This window comes from Elephas maximus, chromosome 26, assembly GCF_024166365.1.
Source record: "Elephas maximus indicus isolate mEleMax1 chromosome 26, mEleMax1 primary haplotype, whole genome shotgun sequence".
Classification (NCBI taxonomy): Eukaryota; Metazoa; Chordata; class Mammalia; order Proboscidea; family Elephantidae; genus Elephas; species Elephas maximus.
In genome coordinates, this window is record NC_064844.1 from 18,295,070 (window position 1) to 18,315,978 (window position 20,909).

The 20,909-nt window shown below is 40.6% G+C and overlaps 1 protein-coding gene across 1 annotated transcript in view; it reads right to left on the minus strand.

The window, feature by feature from the left end:
* SLC3A1 (solute carrier family 3 member 1) overlaps positions 1-20,591 on the minus strand; it is a 64,362-nt gene extending 43,771 nt beyond the window's left edge. Inside the window, exons 1-5 of the mRNA XM_049870344.1 lie at positions 20,403-20,591; positions 15,292-15,755; positions 9,972-10,151; positions 9,673-9,827; positions 4,923-5,048 (exon numbers count right to left, since the gene is read on the minus strand). Of these exons, the coding sequence (XP_049726301.1) occupies positions 4,923-5,048; positions 9,673-9,827; positions 9,972-10,151; positions 15,292-15,724 (894 nt within the window). The 5' untranslated portion in view covers positions 15,725-15,755; positions 20,403-20,591. The remainder of the gene's footprint in view (positions 1-4,922; positions 5,049-9,672; positions 9,828-9,971; positions 10,152-15,291; positions 15,756-20,402) is intronic.
* Between the last annotated feature and the right edge of the window lie 318 nt (positions 20,592-20,909).

The following is a 20,909-nucleotide window of genomic DNA, read 5'->3' on the forward strand; positions in this document are numbered from 1 at the left end:
CCATGGTGGGGCCAGGATCACACTGAGTCCCAGTCAAGGGGTCAGGCTCCCCAGAGTCTCTTTTCTGCTAGGCTGCAGGCCCACTGGGTCACTTTCATCTCTCTGGGCCTCAATTTCCTCATTTGTCAAATCAGGCATTTGGGAGGCAAGTAAAAGCCAAAGTGATTGGAAAAGTACAAACATCTATACAAATGCCAGCCCCCCCACCTTCGAGAACGCTTCCTGGCTTCTCCAGCTGAAAGCACTCAAGCCCTGCTCAGGAGAGGAGAGGAAGGAGAGAGGAGGGTGGCATGTGTTGGGTGCCCTGTGTGTGCCTCGCCCCCCGCAGAGAAGACCCAGTCTTCTCTGTGCGGATGAACTGACATCTGACGGGAGCAAAGAGGTCGAAGTTCAGGCTCGGTGAGCAAGAATCATTCCAAATGTGCCACCTCCGGCCCAAACTCTCTGGGTGGCAAATTATTAACCTGCTTAACTCTACTGCACAGATAAGCACTGCTGGGGGGAGGAAGGAATCAGAAGTCTCCTTCATGCGGAAAACCCCTTTCCAAGAGCAAAGAGCCTTCCCGCCCAGCTTCTAAGTCTTCCATGTTTACTTCTAATAGTAAATCTACTAAACCAGCCCTACAAATAATGTCTAATGAGTTATCCCAAGAGCAATTCCATCCTGGGGGACCAGTAAATAAGGCTCCTATTCACACATTGCACTTTTGGCAAGCCTGTAGGGGAACAGTTGAGCTAGTCAAAAAATAATTAATTTATTGCCTGGCACATTTTGGCAAAATTTATCACACTTATCTAAACATCTCTAGACAAGCCATCACCATTCCCACAGGGAGTCTGATAAACCTCCTAGTTTAAATGCACACTTATGAATTTCCAACTGAAAACTTCCTAAAAAAGTGTGCAGGAAAAGGGAAGCACAGAGAGAGAAACGGTTTGCTTCAAAGCAGGTGTGGAGTTGTGATTAAGAGTATGGACTCTGGAGTGCCAACGCCTGGGTTTGAATCTTGCTCTATCACTCCCAAGGTGGGTCACTTCACCTCTCTAAGCATCCATTTCCTTCTCTGTAAAATGGTCATAAAAGCTCATAGGTTAGGCTTGTTCCAAGAGTTATATGATATGATCCAGGTAAAGCACTTGGCACAAAGTAAGTGCCTAATAAGTGTGTGTGTGTGTGTAGGGAGGGTGGATGTATAAATGGTCTTTGGTGATGGAGAAGAGTCCACAACTTCACTGGTGAAGTTTATAGCAACCCTTAGTTAGTCTGCTGACCTTGTCTCCTCCTCACCCCCCAAAACAAAGCCACCTGACTCAAATGTGCCTACTTGTATAACAGATGCCAATGCAATTCATCTAAATTCTGGAGAACATCAAACATACACAGTAAAAACGGTCTTAAGACTAAGGAGTCTATAAAAACCCAGTGCCGTCAAGTCGATTCTGACTCATAGTGACCCTATAGGACAGAGTAGAACTGCCCCATAGAGTTTCCAAGGAGCGCCTGAATGAATTTAACAAAAGAAGTGCAAGCCTGTGCACTGAAAAATACAAAACATAGCAACAACAAACAAAAACAAAGATAGTCTGAGGTCATGGATCAGAAGACTTAATATTATTAAGATGACAATACTCCCTCAAAAGATCCACGTATTCAAACAATCCTAACAAAACCCTAGCTGGCTTCTTTGCAGAAATTGCCAAGCTGAGCCTAAAATTCATACGAAAATGCCAGACCTCAGAACATCTAACACAATCTTGAGAAAGAATAAAGTTGAAAGATTTAACACTTCCCAATTTAAAAACTTACTGCAAATCCACATAAATCAAGACACTGTGGTACTGACACAGACATGAATGGAATAGAATTGAGAGTCCAGAAATAAACCCATACATTTATGGTCAGAAAGAATAGTCTTTTTAACAAATGATGCTGAGATAACTGGATATCCACATGCAAAAGAAGGAAGTTGGGCCCCTACCTCACATCATATATAAAAATTAATGCCAAGAGGATCTGAGAGCTAATTGTAAGAGCTAAAACTATAAAATTCTTAAAAGAAAACATAGGAGTTAATCTTCATAACCTTGGATTAGGCAATGGTTTCTTAAAGATGACACTAAAACCATTAGCAATAAAGAAAAAATAGATAAACTGGACTTTATCAAAATTGAAAACTTTTGTACTTCAAAGGACGCCATCAAGAAAGTGAAATGAGAAATCACAGAACGGGAGAAAATACTTACAAATCATGTGTCTGGAGTATACTCTTACAACTCAACAATAAAAAGACAAATAACCCAATTAAAAATTGGGCAAAGAATTTGAATAGACATTATTCAAAAAAAAAGACATACACATGGCCAACAAGCACACATAAAGATACTCAACATCATTAGCCACAGGAAATGAAAATCAAAGCCACAAAAAGAGAACACTTCGCACTCACTAGGATGGCTATACTCAAAAAGACATAACGAGTGCTGGCGAGGATGTGGAAATAATGTATGGGACCTTCATACATTACTGGTGAAACTGTAAAATGGTGCAGCTGCTTTAGAAAAGTTTGGCAGTTCCTCAAATAGTCATAGTTACCATCCAAAACCAAAAACCAAACCCAGTGCCATCAAGTCAATTCCAACTCATAGTGACCCTACAGGACAGAGCAGAACTGCCCCATAGAGTTTCCAAGGAGTGCCTGGCAGTTTACGAACTGCTGACCCTTGAGTTAGCAGCAATAGTACTTAACCACTACACCACCAGGGTTTCCATAGTTACCATATCACCCAGCAATTCCAATTCTAGGTATAGACCCAAGAAAATTGAAAACATAGCCACACAAAAACTTGTATACAAAAGTTCAGAGCATTATGTTCATAAAAGCCAAAGAGTGGAAAAACCCCAAGTGGCCATCAATTGATGAAAAAGGGTAAATAAAAAAAATTAAAAAAAAATTTTTTTTTATACCTGTACAACGAAATTTTATTTGTCCATAAATAGAAATGAAGTCCCGATACATGCTATGACATGGATGAATCTTGAAAACATTATGCTAAGTAAAAGAAGCCATCACAAAAAGTCACATCTTGTACGATTCCATTTATATGAAATGTCGGGAATAAGCAAATCCATAGAGACAGAAGGTAGATTAACGGTTGCCAGGGAGCTGGGGGAAGGTGGGGGGAGGAAGGGGGTCATGGGAAGTGATAGCCAATGGGTAGGGGGTTTCTTGAGGAGTGACGAAAATGTTCTGGAACTTGTGATACAGTTGCGCAACTCTGAATATACTAAAAAGCACTGAAATGTACACTGTAAAAGGGTTAATTTTATGGTATGTGAATTTCATTGCAATAAAGTCGTTTTTTTAAAAAGCAATCAAGAAAACAAACTAAGGGGCCCAGATGTCCTTAGTGAGTCTGGAGTGGCAGCCTGCAGCTTCTCTGTTTGGTTGGCATCACGAACTGTAGAAATGAGCCCACAGCTCTATTCTGTTCAGCCCTCCTCCCTGCCTACCCACCTCAGAGCACTCCCTATTACCTGAACTCTTGTCCCTGATAGCCACAGTACCACAAGAAGGGGAAAAATGACAATGGCTCAAATTTACTACGAATCATGTGTCAGGTATAATAAATGTCACCACATAGGACAAGCCCCATCAGATCTCACCTGGGTTACCGTGGTGGCCTCTTACTCACCTCTCTCCTTCCCACTGGGACCACCAGCAATCTCCTCCCCCGAGAGCCACAGAGGCACAGAGAGGTCTTTAGAGGCTCAGCCTGTATTCCTCACAATAGTATTCAAGTCCCCGATAACCCCTTACTTCTCAGACCTCAGCTCCCTGACTCTCCTCCTCGTTTCCCTCTAGCCACACCAGCAGGATTGCCAGATAAAGCACAGGTCGCCTAGCGAAATCTGAATTTCAGATAAGCGATGATAATTTTTAGTATGAGAATGTCACAAATATTGCAGTATTCGTTGTTCATCTGAAATCCAAATTAAGTGAATGTCTTGTATTTTTATTTGCTAAATCTGGTAACCCTATAGGCTATCCTCCATGTTTGTCCTCAAATGCACAAAACACAGAGTGGCTTAGAGACTTTTGCAATTGCTTTTCCCTCTACCTGACCTTCTCTTCCCCCAGATATTCACGTGTTCTCTTTCAAAGTTCAAGTCTTTATTCAAACAACCTACCTCATCACAGGGTCCCTCTTAACTCCCCTCCTGTACAAAAGAGCTACTTCCCCCTGGCAATCCAACACCCCTCACCTTTAGCACTCAACACCACCTGACTTACTATATTTTTAGTCAATTGTCAGCCTTTCCCTCAGTATATTGGAAACTCCTTGAGAGCAGGGCTTCTTTTATTCTCTGCTCCATTCCCAGTGCTTAGAACAGGGCCTGGCACAGAGCAGGAAATAAGTTAATATTTATTGAATGAATACTGAATGAGTAAGAAGTGTTATGCAAGGATTATTTCATTTAGCCTTCAAAACAGCCCTATGAAATACATACTGCCATCAACTATGTTTCATAGGTGAGGGATCTGAGATGCAGAAAAGCCAAGTAACTCCCCCAGAGGCCTGCAGCAGCCAGAGTTCGGGCTTGGCCCGGACACAGAGCCAGACCCTGGATCCCATGGAAAGACCCACTTCACTGCACCAGCCCCTTGTCAGGGGCAGAGGGGCAACTTGGAGCTAAGGTAGCAGGGGTTTCAGCCCCTCTCCCACTGAGATTATTCTGGGTGAGATTGAGGAAGGAGCCGACATGTCCAAGTGTCTATATTTGCGTCAGACGCCTTAATCCTGGAATTTAATTACACTACTTGATTTTGCCTGCACATTTATATTTCAACATGAAGAAGTGTTTCAAATAACCACTTAAGACTCCATGTAATGGAGAAGTCTGTGTGGGTGTTTATACTCACTTTTATTTCTTCTTGAACGACAGGATTGCGGAAATTCAAATCGGGTTGCTCTTTCATAAACTGGTGAAAATAACATTGCTTTCTCACTTCATCAAAGTGCCAACTGGAGTCCCCATATACACTTAACTAGCAAACAAAGAAAACAGCACACCAGTCACTTAGCATTCTTCATGAGATGGTACTGCCCACTAAGAAAGGATGAGTGTCCCTGGACCCGTGCAAGAAGGGTGCATAAATCCTGAGAGTGTTCCTTCTAAGGAGAACACGAGGCTAAACTAACCCCCAAGATGCCACCTGCTGGCCTGATGGCCCACAAACTTGGCTGTGATATGTTTGTACATAGATCTTGTTCACAGCAGTCAATCATGTGTTATGGACAAAAACAGTGCTCTCAAAATCAGGACGAGGCCAACTCAAGGAGTACACGTTCCTAACGTGTTTTCTCGAGCTTCCTGCCTGGTGTTGGACTCCCATTTGTGAAGAAAAGCCAAGGAGGGTCAATTTGGGAGAAAGATACATTCTGTTGGTCTTGGAACTTGAATCCAAATTGAATGAATATTTCAACTGTATCCTCAGAATGTGATTACAATAAGTTTAAAACTCTATTAATTCTCTGGAATAAAAAAAGGGAAAAAAATCTAGGAACTTCAAGTATTGCTACCCATAGTAGTAGAATAAAAACCACTAAACTAAGGCCTGGTGATGGTTTCTTTGTGGTGTTTGACACTGTTGCTGAGTTTCTTTTTCTACACTCACACCTATGCTCTGGACACAGCACTTCTGCTTGTCCTCACATGTCTCTGGTCGCCACTCCTCAGTCTCCTCTGCAGTTCCTTAAATCTGAGACTTCCTTGGGATTCCATCATAGGCCTTTTGCTTATTTCATGCTAAAGACAGTATCTGGGCAACATTTTAAAACTGAGGGATTTTTTTTTTTTATAATTTTTGTTGTGCTTTAAGTGAAAGTTTACAAATCAAGTCAGTCTCTCACACAAAAACCCATATACACCTTGCTACACACTCCCAATTACTTTCCCCCTAATGAGACAGCCCGCTCTCTCCCTCCACTTTCTCTTTTCATGTCCATTTCGCCAGTTTCTAACCCCCTCCACCCTCTCATCTCTCCTCCAGGCAGGAGATGCCAATATAGTCTCAAGCGTCCACCTGATTCAAGAAGCTCACTCCTCACCAGCATCCCTCTCCAACCCATTGTCCAGTCCAATCCATGTCTGAAGAGTTGGCTTCAGGAATGGTTCCTGTCTCAGGCCAACAGAAGGTCTGGGGACCATGACCACCAGGGTCCTTCCAGTCTCAGTCAGACCATTAAGTCTGGTCTTATGAGAATTTAGGGCCTGCATCCCACTGCTCTCCTGCTCCCTCAGAGGTTCTCTGTTGTGTTCCCTCTCAGGAACACATCGGTTGTAGCCAGGTACCATCTAGTTCTTCTGGTCTCAGGATGATGTAGTCTCTGGTTCATGTGGCCCTTTCTGTCTCTTGGGCTCGTAATCACCTTGTGTCCTTGGTGTTCTTCATTCTCCTTTGATCCAGGTGGGTTGAGACCAATTAATGAATCTTAGATGGCTGCTTGCTAGCGTTTAAGACCCCAGATGCCACTCTTCAAAGTGGGATGCAGGATGTTTTCCTAATAGATTTTATTATGCCAATTGACTTAGATGTCCCCTGAAACCATGGTCCCCAGACTCCTGCCCTGCTACGCTGGCCTTCAAAGCATGAAACTGAGGGATTTTCTATGAATCTTTTTTTTTTTTTTTAATTGGAAGACATGGTCACACTGGCCCCGCATTTCTACATGGCAATAACTGATTGAAGCTGAGTAGCAACTGCTGCTTTTAAAGGAAACACTCTGGCCAGTTCCATGCGTGTCCCACCTGGATACAAACCAGGTTAAGGTATTTCAGTGTGTACTATCAACAAAGCCTTGGTATCCAGAATATAAAATGAACTCCATGAAGCAACTCCCAAGGGACAAAGAATCCAAAAGAAAATCAAGGAGAGAAACCATAAAGAGGTGTTTCACAGAAATGGAAGCACAAGCCAATAAAGGCATGAAAAGATCTTTGACATCATTAGTAACTAGATAAAGGTAAAATCAGGACTTCATTGTGATACTATATTCTATTCAATTGAATGGCAAAAAGGAAGTACCAGGAATCAACGAGAATATAATTTTTATACTGCTAAAAAATACTGCTGGAGGGACATAAATTGGTATAGCCACTTTGAACATCAGTTCGGCATTACCTTGTAGAGATGAACATGTAATATCCCACACCCAGCAATTCCATACCTAGTTATTTACCTTAAAGAAGCCCCAGGAGAAAGATTTAACAGCGGAGTGTTCCTTACAGCATTGTTAGTAATAGTAAAAAACTGGAAAGAGCCCAAATGTCCATCAACCAAAGAATGGATAAATAAATCATGGAACACTCACACAATGAAATATTATACAACAGGGAAAATGTATGGACTATAGCTACCCAAAACTACATGAATGAATCTTAGAAACAAAGAGTGAAAAATCCTATTACGGAAGGCTCCGCATAGCGTGACACTTCTCATATAAAGTTCAAAACAGGGGAAATGACATAATAAATTGTTAAAATATGTCTAGCATATGTGGTATAAACCAAACATAAAAGCAAGGACTTGGAGAAAGACAAAATTCAAGGTAGTGGGGGAGGCATGGGAGGAGCCCCCAGGTGATTTCAGCAGTGTTGGCAACACTCAAATTCTTAATTTGGAGGTGAGTTCATTTGGTGCTCACTATATTCTTATCTTTCCTAGCTTAGATATACATATATTTTTATATACATATATTTTTAAACAGCTTTATTGAAATACAATTGATATACAATAAACTACACACAAAGTGCACAGTTTGATGACTTTTGGCATATGTATACACTTGTGAAACCATTACCACAATCAAGAGAGTGAACGTATCCATCCCCCCCAAAAGGGTTCTCGTGCCCCTTTGTAATCTGTTTCTCCCACCTCTCCCCACCCCCCTCAACACTAAACAACCACTAATTGCTTCTTGTCAGTATAGATTAGCTTGCATTTCGAGAATTTCATATAAATGGACTCAGTATGTACTGTCTTTTGTCTGGCTTCTTTCACTCTGCAAAATTATTTTCAGATTCATGCATACCGTTGTGTATAGCAATAGTTCATTCATTTTTATTGTTGAGTAGTATTCTGGTGTAGGTTATCTCACAAGGTGCTGATCCATTCATCACATATTACATATATTTTTGTATGCATCAAATATACATTAAAAAAAAAAAACCCTTGGCTACAGCAGTAAATTGATGGAAGAATGGGAAAGCTGGATGCCCAGAGACACAGCTGCTGCAGTCACAGAGGCAAGAAATGGCATGGTTTGAGCATGGACAACAGTTTTAAGAGCAGACTACGAAGCTGGACTGACTAGTAGATCCAGTTCTTAGACCTTTCATCATTGACTAGCTGTGTAACTTTGGGCAAGGTGCTTGACGGTTTTGTGCCTTAGCCTGCTCAACTGTAAAATAGGGATTAAAACCTAACTCACAGCACAGATTCTGGCATATAGTAAGCAGTTAGTAAATGTTTGCTATTATCATCACTACTATTTTAACAAATGGGTGGACTGGAGAGAAAAAAAATTAAAGTGGTATAACTCCCAAAGACCTGGCGATGGCCTGTTTGCTGGGCTGGATACAGGAGGTTGGAGGGATAAGATCACATTTTGAAATGTCTTGATTTGGAGTGTCCTTGGACCATTTAAAAGTTGATGCCCTGGCGTCAGCATGTTTAAATGTTTGTGGAGAAGGGCAAGAAGAGGGACTGGAGTTGGGAGAGATGACCCAGAGTAAAAGGCTCTGCAGAAAGCAGGCTGGAGCTCGAACTAGAGCAGGTGTGGAGACTGGCCTGGGGCCAGAGGTACCAGATCAAATACAGGACAGCCAGGTAAATCTGAATTTCAGACAAACAAGAAACATTTGTTTAGTAAAAGTATGGCCCATGCAATATTTTATACTAAAACTTATTCACTGTTTATGTAAAATTCAGATTTAACCAGGCATCCTGAATTTTTATTGGCGACATCTGGCAACCCTCCGCAGAAGGGCAGCGGGCTCTATTGTAAAGGAAGTGGGTCGGAAGAGGGAGGGGAGGAAAGGCGGCGACAGGTTTGGTAGCTTCTCTTCTCTGTAAAGTAGAGCTTGCTACTGAACATGATAAGATGGGGGAGGAGGCAGGTAGGAAGCTTGGAGAGAAGAGAGACAAGTTGGATTTAGTAAAATTCCCAAGAGTGGAGGGCTGAGTCCAGGTGGGGACAGTGAATGTGTGACGTCTCCAGTGGCTCAGATGCCAAGGGTCAGGCAAAGAGAAGGTGGGTGGTTGGGCTTTGTTGGACAGGGGGGTCAAGAAGTCAGAAAGGCAAAGGGATTCGGAGAGTAGCAAGACAGTTATTGAACTGATGGGACATGGAATCTAAGCTGGTCAGAGAGGGAGGTGAGGAAAGGAGAGGCTAATGAAGAGTATAGGTTTTGATTTTCCAGAACACATCAGTGCTACAGTGAAAGCAGAACTCTAAATGACATGAGGAGGCTTGGGTATCTTATTTCTATTTCTCCGGGAAATTTTTCCTTTGCCATAAGCTATATCCATTAATTTTTTTACCTTAAAAGGACTTTATAAACAACCAGGCTAATCACTTAAGATCTGCCCATTTTTTCTTTGTACTTACCCAGTTGTTGGGTGGTGTGGTCACACCATTTATGTGGGTACAGTTATGCCAGATATAATAATCAGTATATTTTTCCGTCCAGTTCCGACTCAATTGAAACCAAGTATGTTTATCACTGGTGTGGTTTGGTATGAAATCAATGATTAATTTTAAGCCTTATAAATGAAAACATTGCAAACGTTAGGAAAAGGTTATGTTAAAACAATACCTGACAGTTAAGAAAAAAAAAAAAAGCTTTAAATAAGCATTTGGAGAAGTGCTTTTCTCAACTCCCACCCCCCGACCACCATTTAATTTACCTTTATCATGTATGGCTGCAACCAGATTCTCAAACTCTTCCATTGTTCCAAACATGGGGTCAATTTCTTGGAAATCTTCAACACCATGTCGGAAATCTTTAAGGGATGATTTATAAAATGAAGTAATCCAAACGGTTTTTATATTTAAATCTCTGATGTAGTCCAGTTTATCTTGAATACCTGAAGAAAAAAGTCAAGGCCACGGATAAATCTCTAGTTTTTTTGTTTTCTTAATGAAACTAAACCAAAACCAAATTCGTTGTCATCAATTCCAACTCATAGCGACCCTGTAGGACAGAATAGAACTGTCCCCTAGGGTTTTCAAGGAGTGGCTGGTGGATTCAAAGCACCAACCTTTTGGTTAGCAGCCAAGCTTTTAACCACTGTGCCACCAGGGCTGAAAGATTAAAAATAAAACTAATACGTCCATGACGGAGGTATTTATATGGAAACCAGAAATATGTGGAACTTTGTTCGAACTGAGTAAAATTCAAATAGCAAGTTCTAACTCTACAAATAACATCGAATTATTCTTCTAGCAATAACTTTTGACCTTTAACATAGATCAAACCAAAATAACAAAACCCGTTGCAGTTGAGTCAATTCCGAATCATTGTAGACCCTATAGGACAGAGTAGAACTGCCCCATAGGGTTCCCAAGGCTGTAATCTTTATGGAAGCAGACTGCCACCATCTTTTTCCCACAGACTGGCTGGTGGATTCAAACCACTGACCTTTTGGTTATGAGCTGAGTGCTTAACCACTGCACCACCAGGGCTCCTTTTTAATATAGATATATAACATTCAAAAAATCTATCAGTGATTTGTTCAAATTTTATATTTAAAAGCAACACTACAGTATAATGTATTTTTTTCTTCTTTTTTTTTTTTTTTTTTTACCAACCCCACAGCATGTCAATACTCTCTCCTTCTCAACCTTGGGTTCCCCATTACCAGCTTTCCTGTTCCCTCCTGCCTTCTCGTCCTAGCCCCACGGTTGGTGTGCCCATTTAGTCTCATTTTGTTTTTTGGGCCTGTCTAATCTTTGTCTGAAGGGTGAACCTCAGGAGTGACTTCATTACCGAGCTAAAGGGTGTTCCGGGGCCATACTCTCGGAGTTTCTCCAGTCTCTGTCAGGCCAGTAAGTATTTTTTTTTTTTTTTTTTTGGTGAGTTAGAATTTTGTCTACATTTTTCCCCAGCTCTGTCTGGGACCCTCTATTGTGATCCCTGTCAGAGCAGTCGGTGGTGGTAGCAAGGCACCATCCAGTTGTGCTGGACTCAGTCTGGTAGAGGCTGTGGTGCTTGTGGTCTATTAGTCCTTTGGACTAATCTTTCCCTTGTGTCTTGGGTTTTTTTGATTCTCCCTTGCTCCAGACAGGGTGGGACCAGTGGAGTATCTTAGATGGCGGCTTACAAAACTAATTTATTATACACATGGTTTTTAAGTACCTATTCCAGGCCAGGTGCTAGGCTAAGAGTCAAGGTACAAAAAAAGAATCACACCCAGCCCCTGCCCTCACTGGGCACAGGGTCTAAGTACAGCAGCCACTAGCCACACATGGCTATTGAGCTCTTGAAGTGTGACTAGTCTGAATTGCAATGGGCTGTAAGTACAAAACACACACAGAATTTTGAATGCCTTGTACAAAAGAAGGTGCCCTGGTGGCACAGTGGTTAAGAGCTATGGCTGCTAACCAAAAGGTCGGCAGTTCGAATTCATCAGGTGCTCCTTGGAAACCCCATAAGGCAGTTCTACTCTGTTCCACAGGGTCGCTATGAGTCGGAATCGACTCGACAGAAGTGGGTTTGGTTTTCAGTACAAAAGAAAGGAGCCCTGGTGGCGCAATGGTTGAGTAGTTAGGTTGGAATCCACCCCTGCTCTGCAGGAGAAAGATGTGGCAATCTGCTCCTGTAAAGATTACAACCTTGGAAACTCTATGGGCCAGTTCTGCTCTGTCTTCTAGGGTCACTGTGAGTTGGAATTGACTCAACGGCACACAACAACAGCAACAATACAAAGAGAAGTCCCTGGGGGGTGCAAATAGTTAACTCACTCAGCTACTAACTGAAAGGTTGGTGGTTCGAGTCCACCCAGAGGTGCCTTAGAAGAAAGGCCTGATATGGTCTACTTCCAAACAATCAGTCATTGCACAGTTCTTCTCTGACACACACGGGGTCACCATGAGTTGGAGTCAACGACAACTGGTTCGGTAGTAAAAAAGGATGTAAAATATTTCCTTAATATTTTTTATATAAAAAAAAAAAACTATGTTGAAATGATTATATTTTGGATGTATTCGATTAAACAAAACATTTTTTAAATTAACTTCACCTGTTTCTTTTTACATATTTGGCTTGCATTGTATTTCCTTTGGACAATGTTGGTTTAGGAAGTGTAAGCAGCAGGACCAGGATATGAAGGACTAGAGGGCTACAGAAGAGCCATAACCCACTGCCGTGGAGTTGGTTCCAACTCATAATGACCCTACAGGACAGAGGAGAACTGCCCCATAGAGTTTCCAAGAAGCACCTGGTGGATTCAAACTGCCAGCACTTAACCACTCCGCCACCAGGGTTTCCACAGAAGAGCTATAGAAAGTGCCGTAAGAGCACCAAGGTGTTAGCCCTTGACTGGGTGGAGCAGAGACTGCTGATGAAGGCTGGAGGCTGTGGCCCCTGAGGACAGGGATGGAGGAAGTCACAGGAGCAGGTGGGCAATGGAGGGAAAAGAGAAAAGTTTCAAAGCAAAGGAAACTGAGTGAGCAGACACAGACAGGGTGTATCTAGAAAAGGGTAAGAAATTTTGCATGGAGAGTAGGGTGTGGGGAGGGAGTACAGGAGGTGAGGTGGTAGGGTAGATTCTTGCCAAAATTTGAGGGGTCTTTTTTTGTTGTTCAGACTGCTTTGAACTAGCTAAATTTGGACCTTTTTCCTTGTGCACTTAAACAGAAAGCCAAGAATTTATACAGAAGAGAATTCTAGACGTGGCTGAGGAGAGATATGGAAATGAAACTCTGTACTTTGAGCCTTGCAGGAAAATTAGCAGAGAGGGTGTTTTTGCTTCTAGTTCAGAGTCCTAAATGCAGACTCAGAGACTTGAGTCTAGTGTTCACTTCCTTTTAACTTCCTGTGTGATCCCCATTGTGGCTTCCTAGAAGCAAAGGCCACACAGCAGGCTGGAGGTCACTGAGACCAAACTGCAAAGTCACCTAACTACTCAGATCTGGGCTCTTCTATAACAGGCTGCTTATTTATGGCCTCTTTGGGCCCCAGTTCCCCCATATGGGTGACCGCAGGACTTCATAGAGTGTTGACAGCCAACAAAGGGCTTTCATTTAAGCCAGCACAGCTATACTGATATCTTAAGAATACGGAAAAGGAATATGATGATAAAAACAAAGGGGCTGGACAGTCCCAGAGTAAACAAGGGATCCCAGCCCCAGGCTCCAGGGGGCAGAAGGCAATCATCAAAAACAAACCAGAACCTGGAGTGGTTTCCTGATAACAGTAACAGCAAAACAGGAAAAACGCCTATTGATTATAGCAACCAAGCTCTCAAGAAAAAGTTACCGGGAAAGACAAATGGAAGAGCTGGTTAGAAATGGCCATGCTTATGCTTACTGGAAGTTTAGGTATATCTAGAAGAAGATTACAAAGAGAGGGCCAGGAAGCGGGGAGTCTATCTCCAGATTTAGGAGTTTTACAGCCCTGGTGGTGCAACAGTTAAGAGCTCCTCAGCTGCTAACCAAAATGTTGGTGGTTCAGACCCACCCAGCTGCTTCACAGGAGAAAAGACCTAGCGATCTGCTTCCATAAAAATTACAGCCCAGAAAACCCTATGGGGCAGTTCTACTCAGTCACATGGGGTCACTATGAGTCGAAATCAACTCAATGGTACCTAACAGCAACAATAGCTCTACTTATTCAATGCATCATTTTTGCTAAGCTCTTAGTAGGGTTTTTTGTGGGTAGTGTGCGAAAAGCAAAGGGCGCTACAGGTGGTAAGAAAGTCCTATAAAGCAGGGGGAGGAGAGAGCCCTTTCTGAATAGGGAGGTTAAGTAAAGATTAGTAAAGGAAATGGGCTTGAGATGCACCTTGAAGGACTGATGGTATTTCACTTACTGAAGATGTAGGAAGATTAAAAAAAATAAGAAGAGAAGATGATAGGAGCGTGAAAAAGAAAAGCCTTTTATTTGTTATTAAGCGAAGTTAGTGATTTCAAGAATCCATTTGTAACAGCTTCAGGACTAATCCCACCCCTACTTCCCACATCCATCACCACCTGTTTTACTTTCTTGAAATCAATTATTAAAAATTACTTTGTTAGTCCACTTATTTATTTCTATATTGTTGCCCATAACTAGGGTGAATCTATGTCCCCATCTGCCCGACACAGTCCCAGTTTATGCTTGCTGTCTGGCAAAATTTCACTCTTGAAAGTGTCTTAGTTTGAAAGGTAGATTATAAGGACGCTCCTCACATAACTCAGCAGGAAATCATTAGCTTAACTTAAAATTGTAATCATTCACATCTATTTTTCCACTAGTATGAATACTGTTTGAAATAATCCTTGACTCAAATAGCGACCAACACATTGCTATGCCTTTTTTCCTTCCTTTTGATTCTCATGACTTAGACTTAGAAGAAAGGCCTGGCAATTTACTTCTGAAAACCAGCCACTGAAAATCCTATGGAGCACAACAGTATGACCTACAACCAATCAGGGGAATGGTGCATGGGATCTCCATGAGTCAGAGCCTGACTGGACAGCAGCTAACAATAACAACGACCTGTAAAGGCCCAGTCTACACTTTTTAAAACATTGCTTAACTTTTTTCTAAAACATTATTTACACTTGATTTATTAATAAATTCTCAGCTTGCCACACTGGCCACATCATACACTGAGAAAGTAAACTGTCACTCTAAGATATTCAACTATAAAGTGCAAAGAAGCAGGAAGCCACTGTAGGAGGAAACCTGTCCCATGTCAGAAGTTAGAATTAATCAGCAAACAAGCACATGCCCTTAAATCAAAACCCGCTGCCCTCAAGTGGATTCCAACTCATTAGTAGGGAGTAAATCAAACAACTCTTTTGGCTCAAAGGCCTCCAGCAAATAGCCTTCATCATAGGGAAGAATTGCTGGGTGCTGCTGAGTGGTTTTTTTAATATCGTGAACAAGGAGAATCTCGGCCTGAGGAGTCATGGAAGAATGTGCTTACCACACAATTCAGGCCATAATTGGGTTTCAGGGAATGAGAGAACCATAAACCATCCTCATCCTTCCTCCCTTATCGAGCGATTTCCCACACGCACCTTTCAGATCTCCATTCCCATCCTTGTCACTGTCCTTGAAAGACCTCGGGTAGATCTGGTACATGGGTCCCACCTGCCACCAGTCCAGGCACTTTGGAGAGATGGCAATGATGGCTATAGTGATGCCAACGAGCACGACCACCGAAGCCACGGTGAGCCAGAAGAAGACCTCCCGGGGGACCCGGTAGCGGGCCTGGCCCGAGAACTGGAGCAGCACCTCCTTGGGCATCCCTGCGAAGGGCTTCACAGGTGCCTCGGGGCCATGGATGTCCACGGCGCAGGTGTCCGCGGCGCAGGTCTGCAGGTTGTCTGCTGGGCTGCCTGGGTCTGGCTCCCACTCCAGGATGTCTTCATTTTGGACAAACCCATTGTTTGTCTGGCATCCCTTCATACTCATTTGGAGGGAGTCTGTCTTGTCTTCATCCTTAGCCATGTCTCACGTCTTGTCCCTTCCGAGTGCCTTCCTGAAGTAACAAAGGTGGAAAGGTGGCTTGCTAAACTGCTTTGTAGTATAATTAGCTTTGCTTGGTTTATAAATAACAAAGTCCAGCCAAGGAATAAAGAGTAAAGGTGAAAGGGGCTTTAAAAAAAATCTCTTTTCAGCAAGGTATAAGAAAAAGAAAGAAATGCCGGATTTTGCACGGCAAAGGTGCTTGGTTTTTGTTTTGTTTTTGAGGGTCTCTTCCCTCAAATCCAAGAGAAAAGCCAATATAGCAGCCTGAAGAGGGTCCGAAGGCAGTGAACCACAGCTCTTTGTTATCAAGGCTTTTCTGTTATCTCAGTTCTACCCTAGGTGCCTTCAGCCTTGTTTCCTATTTTCAGAAAAGGAAGTGGCTGCCTATTCTTGGAAGCACTTTCAGAAGGTTGGAGGGGGAAAAAAGATTCCACGTCTAGCATGTTCAAGTGCTTTACTGTATAGGTAAACTGTGCTTAATATTGCCAAGTCATTTAATCATTGACAAGAGAAAAATATATTTGCAATCTTGAGGAAAATTAGCTGTGCTTTCCTAAGAAGGCTCCAAGCCTTAAAAGCCTGAAATGATTTATGGTTTCATTTAATCAGGGGCATTTATACACACCCATGAATCATTTGCCAGATAACAAAACTTTTTTTTTTTTTTTTTAAATGAGGAAAGCTATCTGGGTCCATAATATTACTGACTTTTTATAAAGTAACTTAGGAGCAATGGTAGAGACAAATGAGCTATTTGATCATGGCCAAGTTATTATTAATTTTTTAATGAATAAAATTGAACACCTGGCTCACTGAAAGCATCCAACAGGTGACATCGCTCATCATTATTATGTATATCGTGTATTTAAAAAGCAAAGAAATTTGACTTTTGTGTCTCAACGCTGCATTATCTCTCAAACACAGAGTGGTAATTTTCACAATAGGAACTGATTCTTGAAATTCAGTTACCATCTGGGGAAAAAACAAGGTGCAAAAGCAGCCATAATTTTTACAATTTCTCAAATTATAAAAGCAAGTTTTAATCATAAAACCTTAAATTCTATATGTGCAATCATGTAAGTGCAAAGAAAAACTACATCATCACGAAATGCCTTCGTGACAGAACCATTCCATCCAGGCTTCTTTACATTTTATTGAAAAATAACAATAACAGCAACAATACTTTGAACTTCCAGGGCACACAAACTGGAAGCTTTTAAAAAATAACCTGGGATAACTCTCTGGTCTCTGGAGGAAGGACTTTTCGAACAGTAAAAGAAATTACAAAAGAAGATTGCTTGAATTGACAGAATAAAATTTTTGAATTTGTTATATCACAAAGCATACTAATTGAAAAAATATGACTAACTGGGAAATATATTTGTGATAAATATGCCAAAAAAATGTTTAACATTAAAGATATGTATATACTGAAAGAGCCCTGGTCGCGTAATGTTTAAGCGCTGGGTTGCTGACTGAAAGATCGGTGGTTCAAACCCCCTGGCTGATCTGTGAGAAAAAAGGCCTGGTGATCTCCTTGTCATCCTCTGACATCTGGTCCTGGGATGTGCACCTCCTGCCTGCCACGTGAACTACGGATTTGGGACTTGTCACCCTCCACAATTGTGTGAGCCATTTCCTTGAAATAAATCTCTCTCTGTCTATATATATATGTATATATTTATATGTACCCTTCCACAGTTTTGCTTCTCTACTGAACGCAGCCTAAAACAGTTGATTACAGCCTAGGAAAACCTATGGGGGCAGTTCTACTCCATCCTATAAGGTTGCGAGGAGGTTGTTGTTGGCACACAACAACAAAAATATATTGTTAGACACATATATATCATTTCTTAATATCAATTAAAAACATAAATATCTGTAGAAAACTTGGAAAAAATAAGCAGATAATTCACACAAATAAACGCACAAATATCAGGCAAATAAACAAGCATTTTCAATCACATTTGTAAAGAATTTTTAGAAGATAATAGTGCTGGCAAGGATCCAGTACAAATTGACGTAATCATTCTAGAAAGCAATTTGGCAATGTGTATGATAAGCTTTAACATTTTTCAAGGTAATAAAATGGGGCTAGCCTTACCAGATTTTAAAACAAAAAAAGGAATTGATAGTAAAGAAGAGATAGGCCACAAGATCAATGGAATAGATTGGAGTCACCAAAAATGGACCCCTATACATAAGGCGGAAACCTCGGTGGCATAGTGGTTAAGGGCTACGGCTGCTAACCAAAAGGTTGGCAGTTCATATCCACCAGGCGCTCCTTGGAAACCCTATGGGACAGTTCTACTCTGTCCTATAGGGTCGCTATGAGTTGGAATCAACTCAATGGCAATGAGTTTGCTTTTTTTTTTTCTTTTGTATACATAAGGAAATTTTAGAATGTGAAAAGGCAACATTTTGAATCAGGGAGAAAATGATTATTGAAAAAGTGCTGGACAGCTGGCTAGCTATTGGGAAAAAATAATAAAGCTATACAGCCTACCTTATTCCTTATACCAAAATAAGTTCTATGCAGATCAGATATAAAAGTAAAATATAAAACCTGTAAAATGCTAGACAGAAATGTATCTACTTAAAAAAAATAATCTTAGAGTTGGGAAGCCTTTCCAATAAAATACAAAATCTACATCCCAGGAAAGAAAAGATCAAAAAATTCGATTCCACAAATTAAAAACAAACAGAACAATCCACAAAGCTAGAAGACAACAAATGACAAACTAGAAAAAAATATTTTAAGACATACGGCAAGTTATTTTTCATAATATAGAAATTGATTTATAAATTAATACAAAAATAATCAGAAATACAAGTGGTTAAAAACACAAAATTCAAATTTCACTCAAAAGTAAACAGAAACCAAAATAAGAGGGATATAACATTTTTAGGCTTTTTTTGGCAAAAATGAGCAAGTTTGATAATACTCAGTGTCAAAAAATATACAGGTAATCAGCACTCTCATAAACTCATGATAGGACTGTAAACTAGTACAACCTTTGTGTGGGAGAATTTGGGAGTATATGTCAAAATGGTAAATCTCATAACCTTTGACCTAGAAGTTTCACTGCTAAAAATTTATCTTGCTGGTGTAAGGATATTCACTGCAACAAAACTGGAAACAACCTAACTATCCATCAATGGGGGAATCATTTAAATAAATTATGTCAAATCCACACAGTAGAATACCACCTGTATACTACAGAATGCGTTGGTCTAGGCTGATTTAAAAAATGTCCAAAATATAGTGTGAAGTGGGAAAAAATTTAGAACGGTATGTATAATCATAATTGTGCAGAAAAAATGACACACACAGTCATACATGCAGATTAAATTTTCAACTAGTGGTTGACCGGAGACTAAGAATAACTGGATAAAGATGAGGGTCACTGGACTTTTACATTTCACTTTTACCCTGACTAAATTTTTTGTCCTCAGCATATGTGACTTTTGTAATAAATAAAGGTTATATCTTTTAATTCAATAATCCACTTCCAAAAATCTATCTCAATGAGATGGAGCCAAAAATTTATGTATAAAATGTTTTATTAATTATAGTGGTATTTATAATAGCAAACATTGAAAACAACCTAAGAGCTTAATGATAAGAGACTAGCTTAATAAATTATTGTACATTCTTGTGATAGTTATTGAACATATTCTCAAAGACTTTTTAGTGACATGGAAAACATTTCACAACGTGTTGAGAGGAAAAACAGCTCTTAAAAGTCTCCTGTTGAATGGAAGAAAGTATCCCAATTATGTGGGAAAAAAACAAACAAACTCATGTATATATATAAAGCCTGACTAAAAAATATGTTTAGAGTGTTTATTTCCGGACTGTAAAATTATGGATGATACTTTGTTCTTTAAATTTTCTGGGTTTTCTGATTTTTCTATAATAAATGTGCATTGCTCTTGAAATTGGAAAAAAAAAAACTAAGCTAGGGTATCCTGATTTGGGAGTCTACCTAGAACTTCCAGGTAGGTGATAAAGAGTTCAGTATAAGGTGATTCCTCCTGACAACTGCCACCTAAAATTCACAAACACCCCTTACTAATACCTAAACGAAAGATATAAAAGCAAATTTAAAAAGCAGAAGGAAAACACAAGATCCAATTAACAAGTTTTGAAGCGCTTGGAAAGGAAGAGAAAGTTGGCAGTAAGCCCGAGAAGATATCTACAAAGCTAAGAATTCCAAGCAAGTACAAACTACTATTTACTTTAAACAGGATTAAAAAGGAAATAATAATTGTGGAAACCAACGACAGTCTGTAAAAATGAGTAAGGAACAAAAACACAAAGGAAGCTTTAACAGCTTACTCAGATGATCAGAATAAGGAATCCGAGATAACAAACATAAATTACCTCAGCGAATTCAAATCTCAGGAGAGTTACTCAAAACCGATAATAAAGCACAGATGAAATACCTACGAAACAGGTGACAGAACAATGGAGGAGCCAGAAAACTCACTGAAATGTAAATAAAGAAACAGAGAATAAAAGTAATCAAGGGGGAAAAAAGACGAATTTCAAGGCCATCACATCGTAAAGAGTCCCATTCAACAGCAAACCCGAGGCATATAATCTGTCAGATTGGTAAAGATTCCAAACCGAAGGGTTTTCCATATTTTTTACCTGTTCACCAGACTGATTCACGGACACTGTGAGCTGTGGGTAGGATCCATAACAGTCATCTTCAAGTTCCCGGCATCTAGTGCAGCGCCTGATATATTATTAAAAATAAAAATATTTACATAAAGATGGATGAACCTAATGCTAACCTTTGTGGGGGAGGGAATGGGTGTAGAGAGAGGGGAAATAGAAAGTACATTCTGCACAAAAATGTAGATTTTTATCATTTCTCTTAGCCATGTGTTCTTGTCATGGTACTGTGTACTGAGTAGAATTTTAAGTTCAAAGACCTCAGCGAGAATCAAGTCCTGCCTCCACCATTTGCTCACGGCATGATCTTAAACAAACTTGCCAGCTTCTCTAAGGTGCTGTTACCTCAGCTGTAAAACGTAATTTGGCTACAGAGTTAACATTATAAATATAGACCACAGTAAGGTGTTTTTTAAAACCATTCTAACGAGAAAGAAAGGGGAAGGATAGATTTATCCCAGCTAGAGAGGAAAGTTAAAT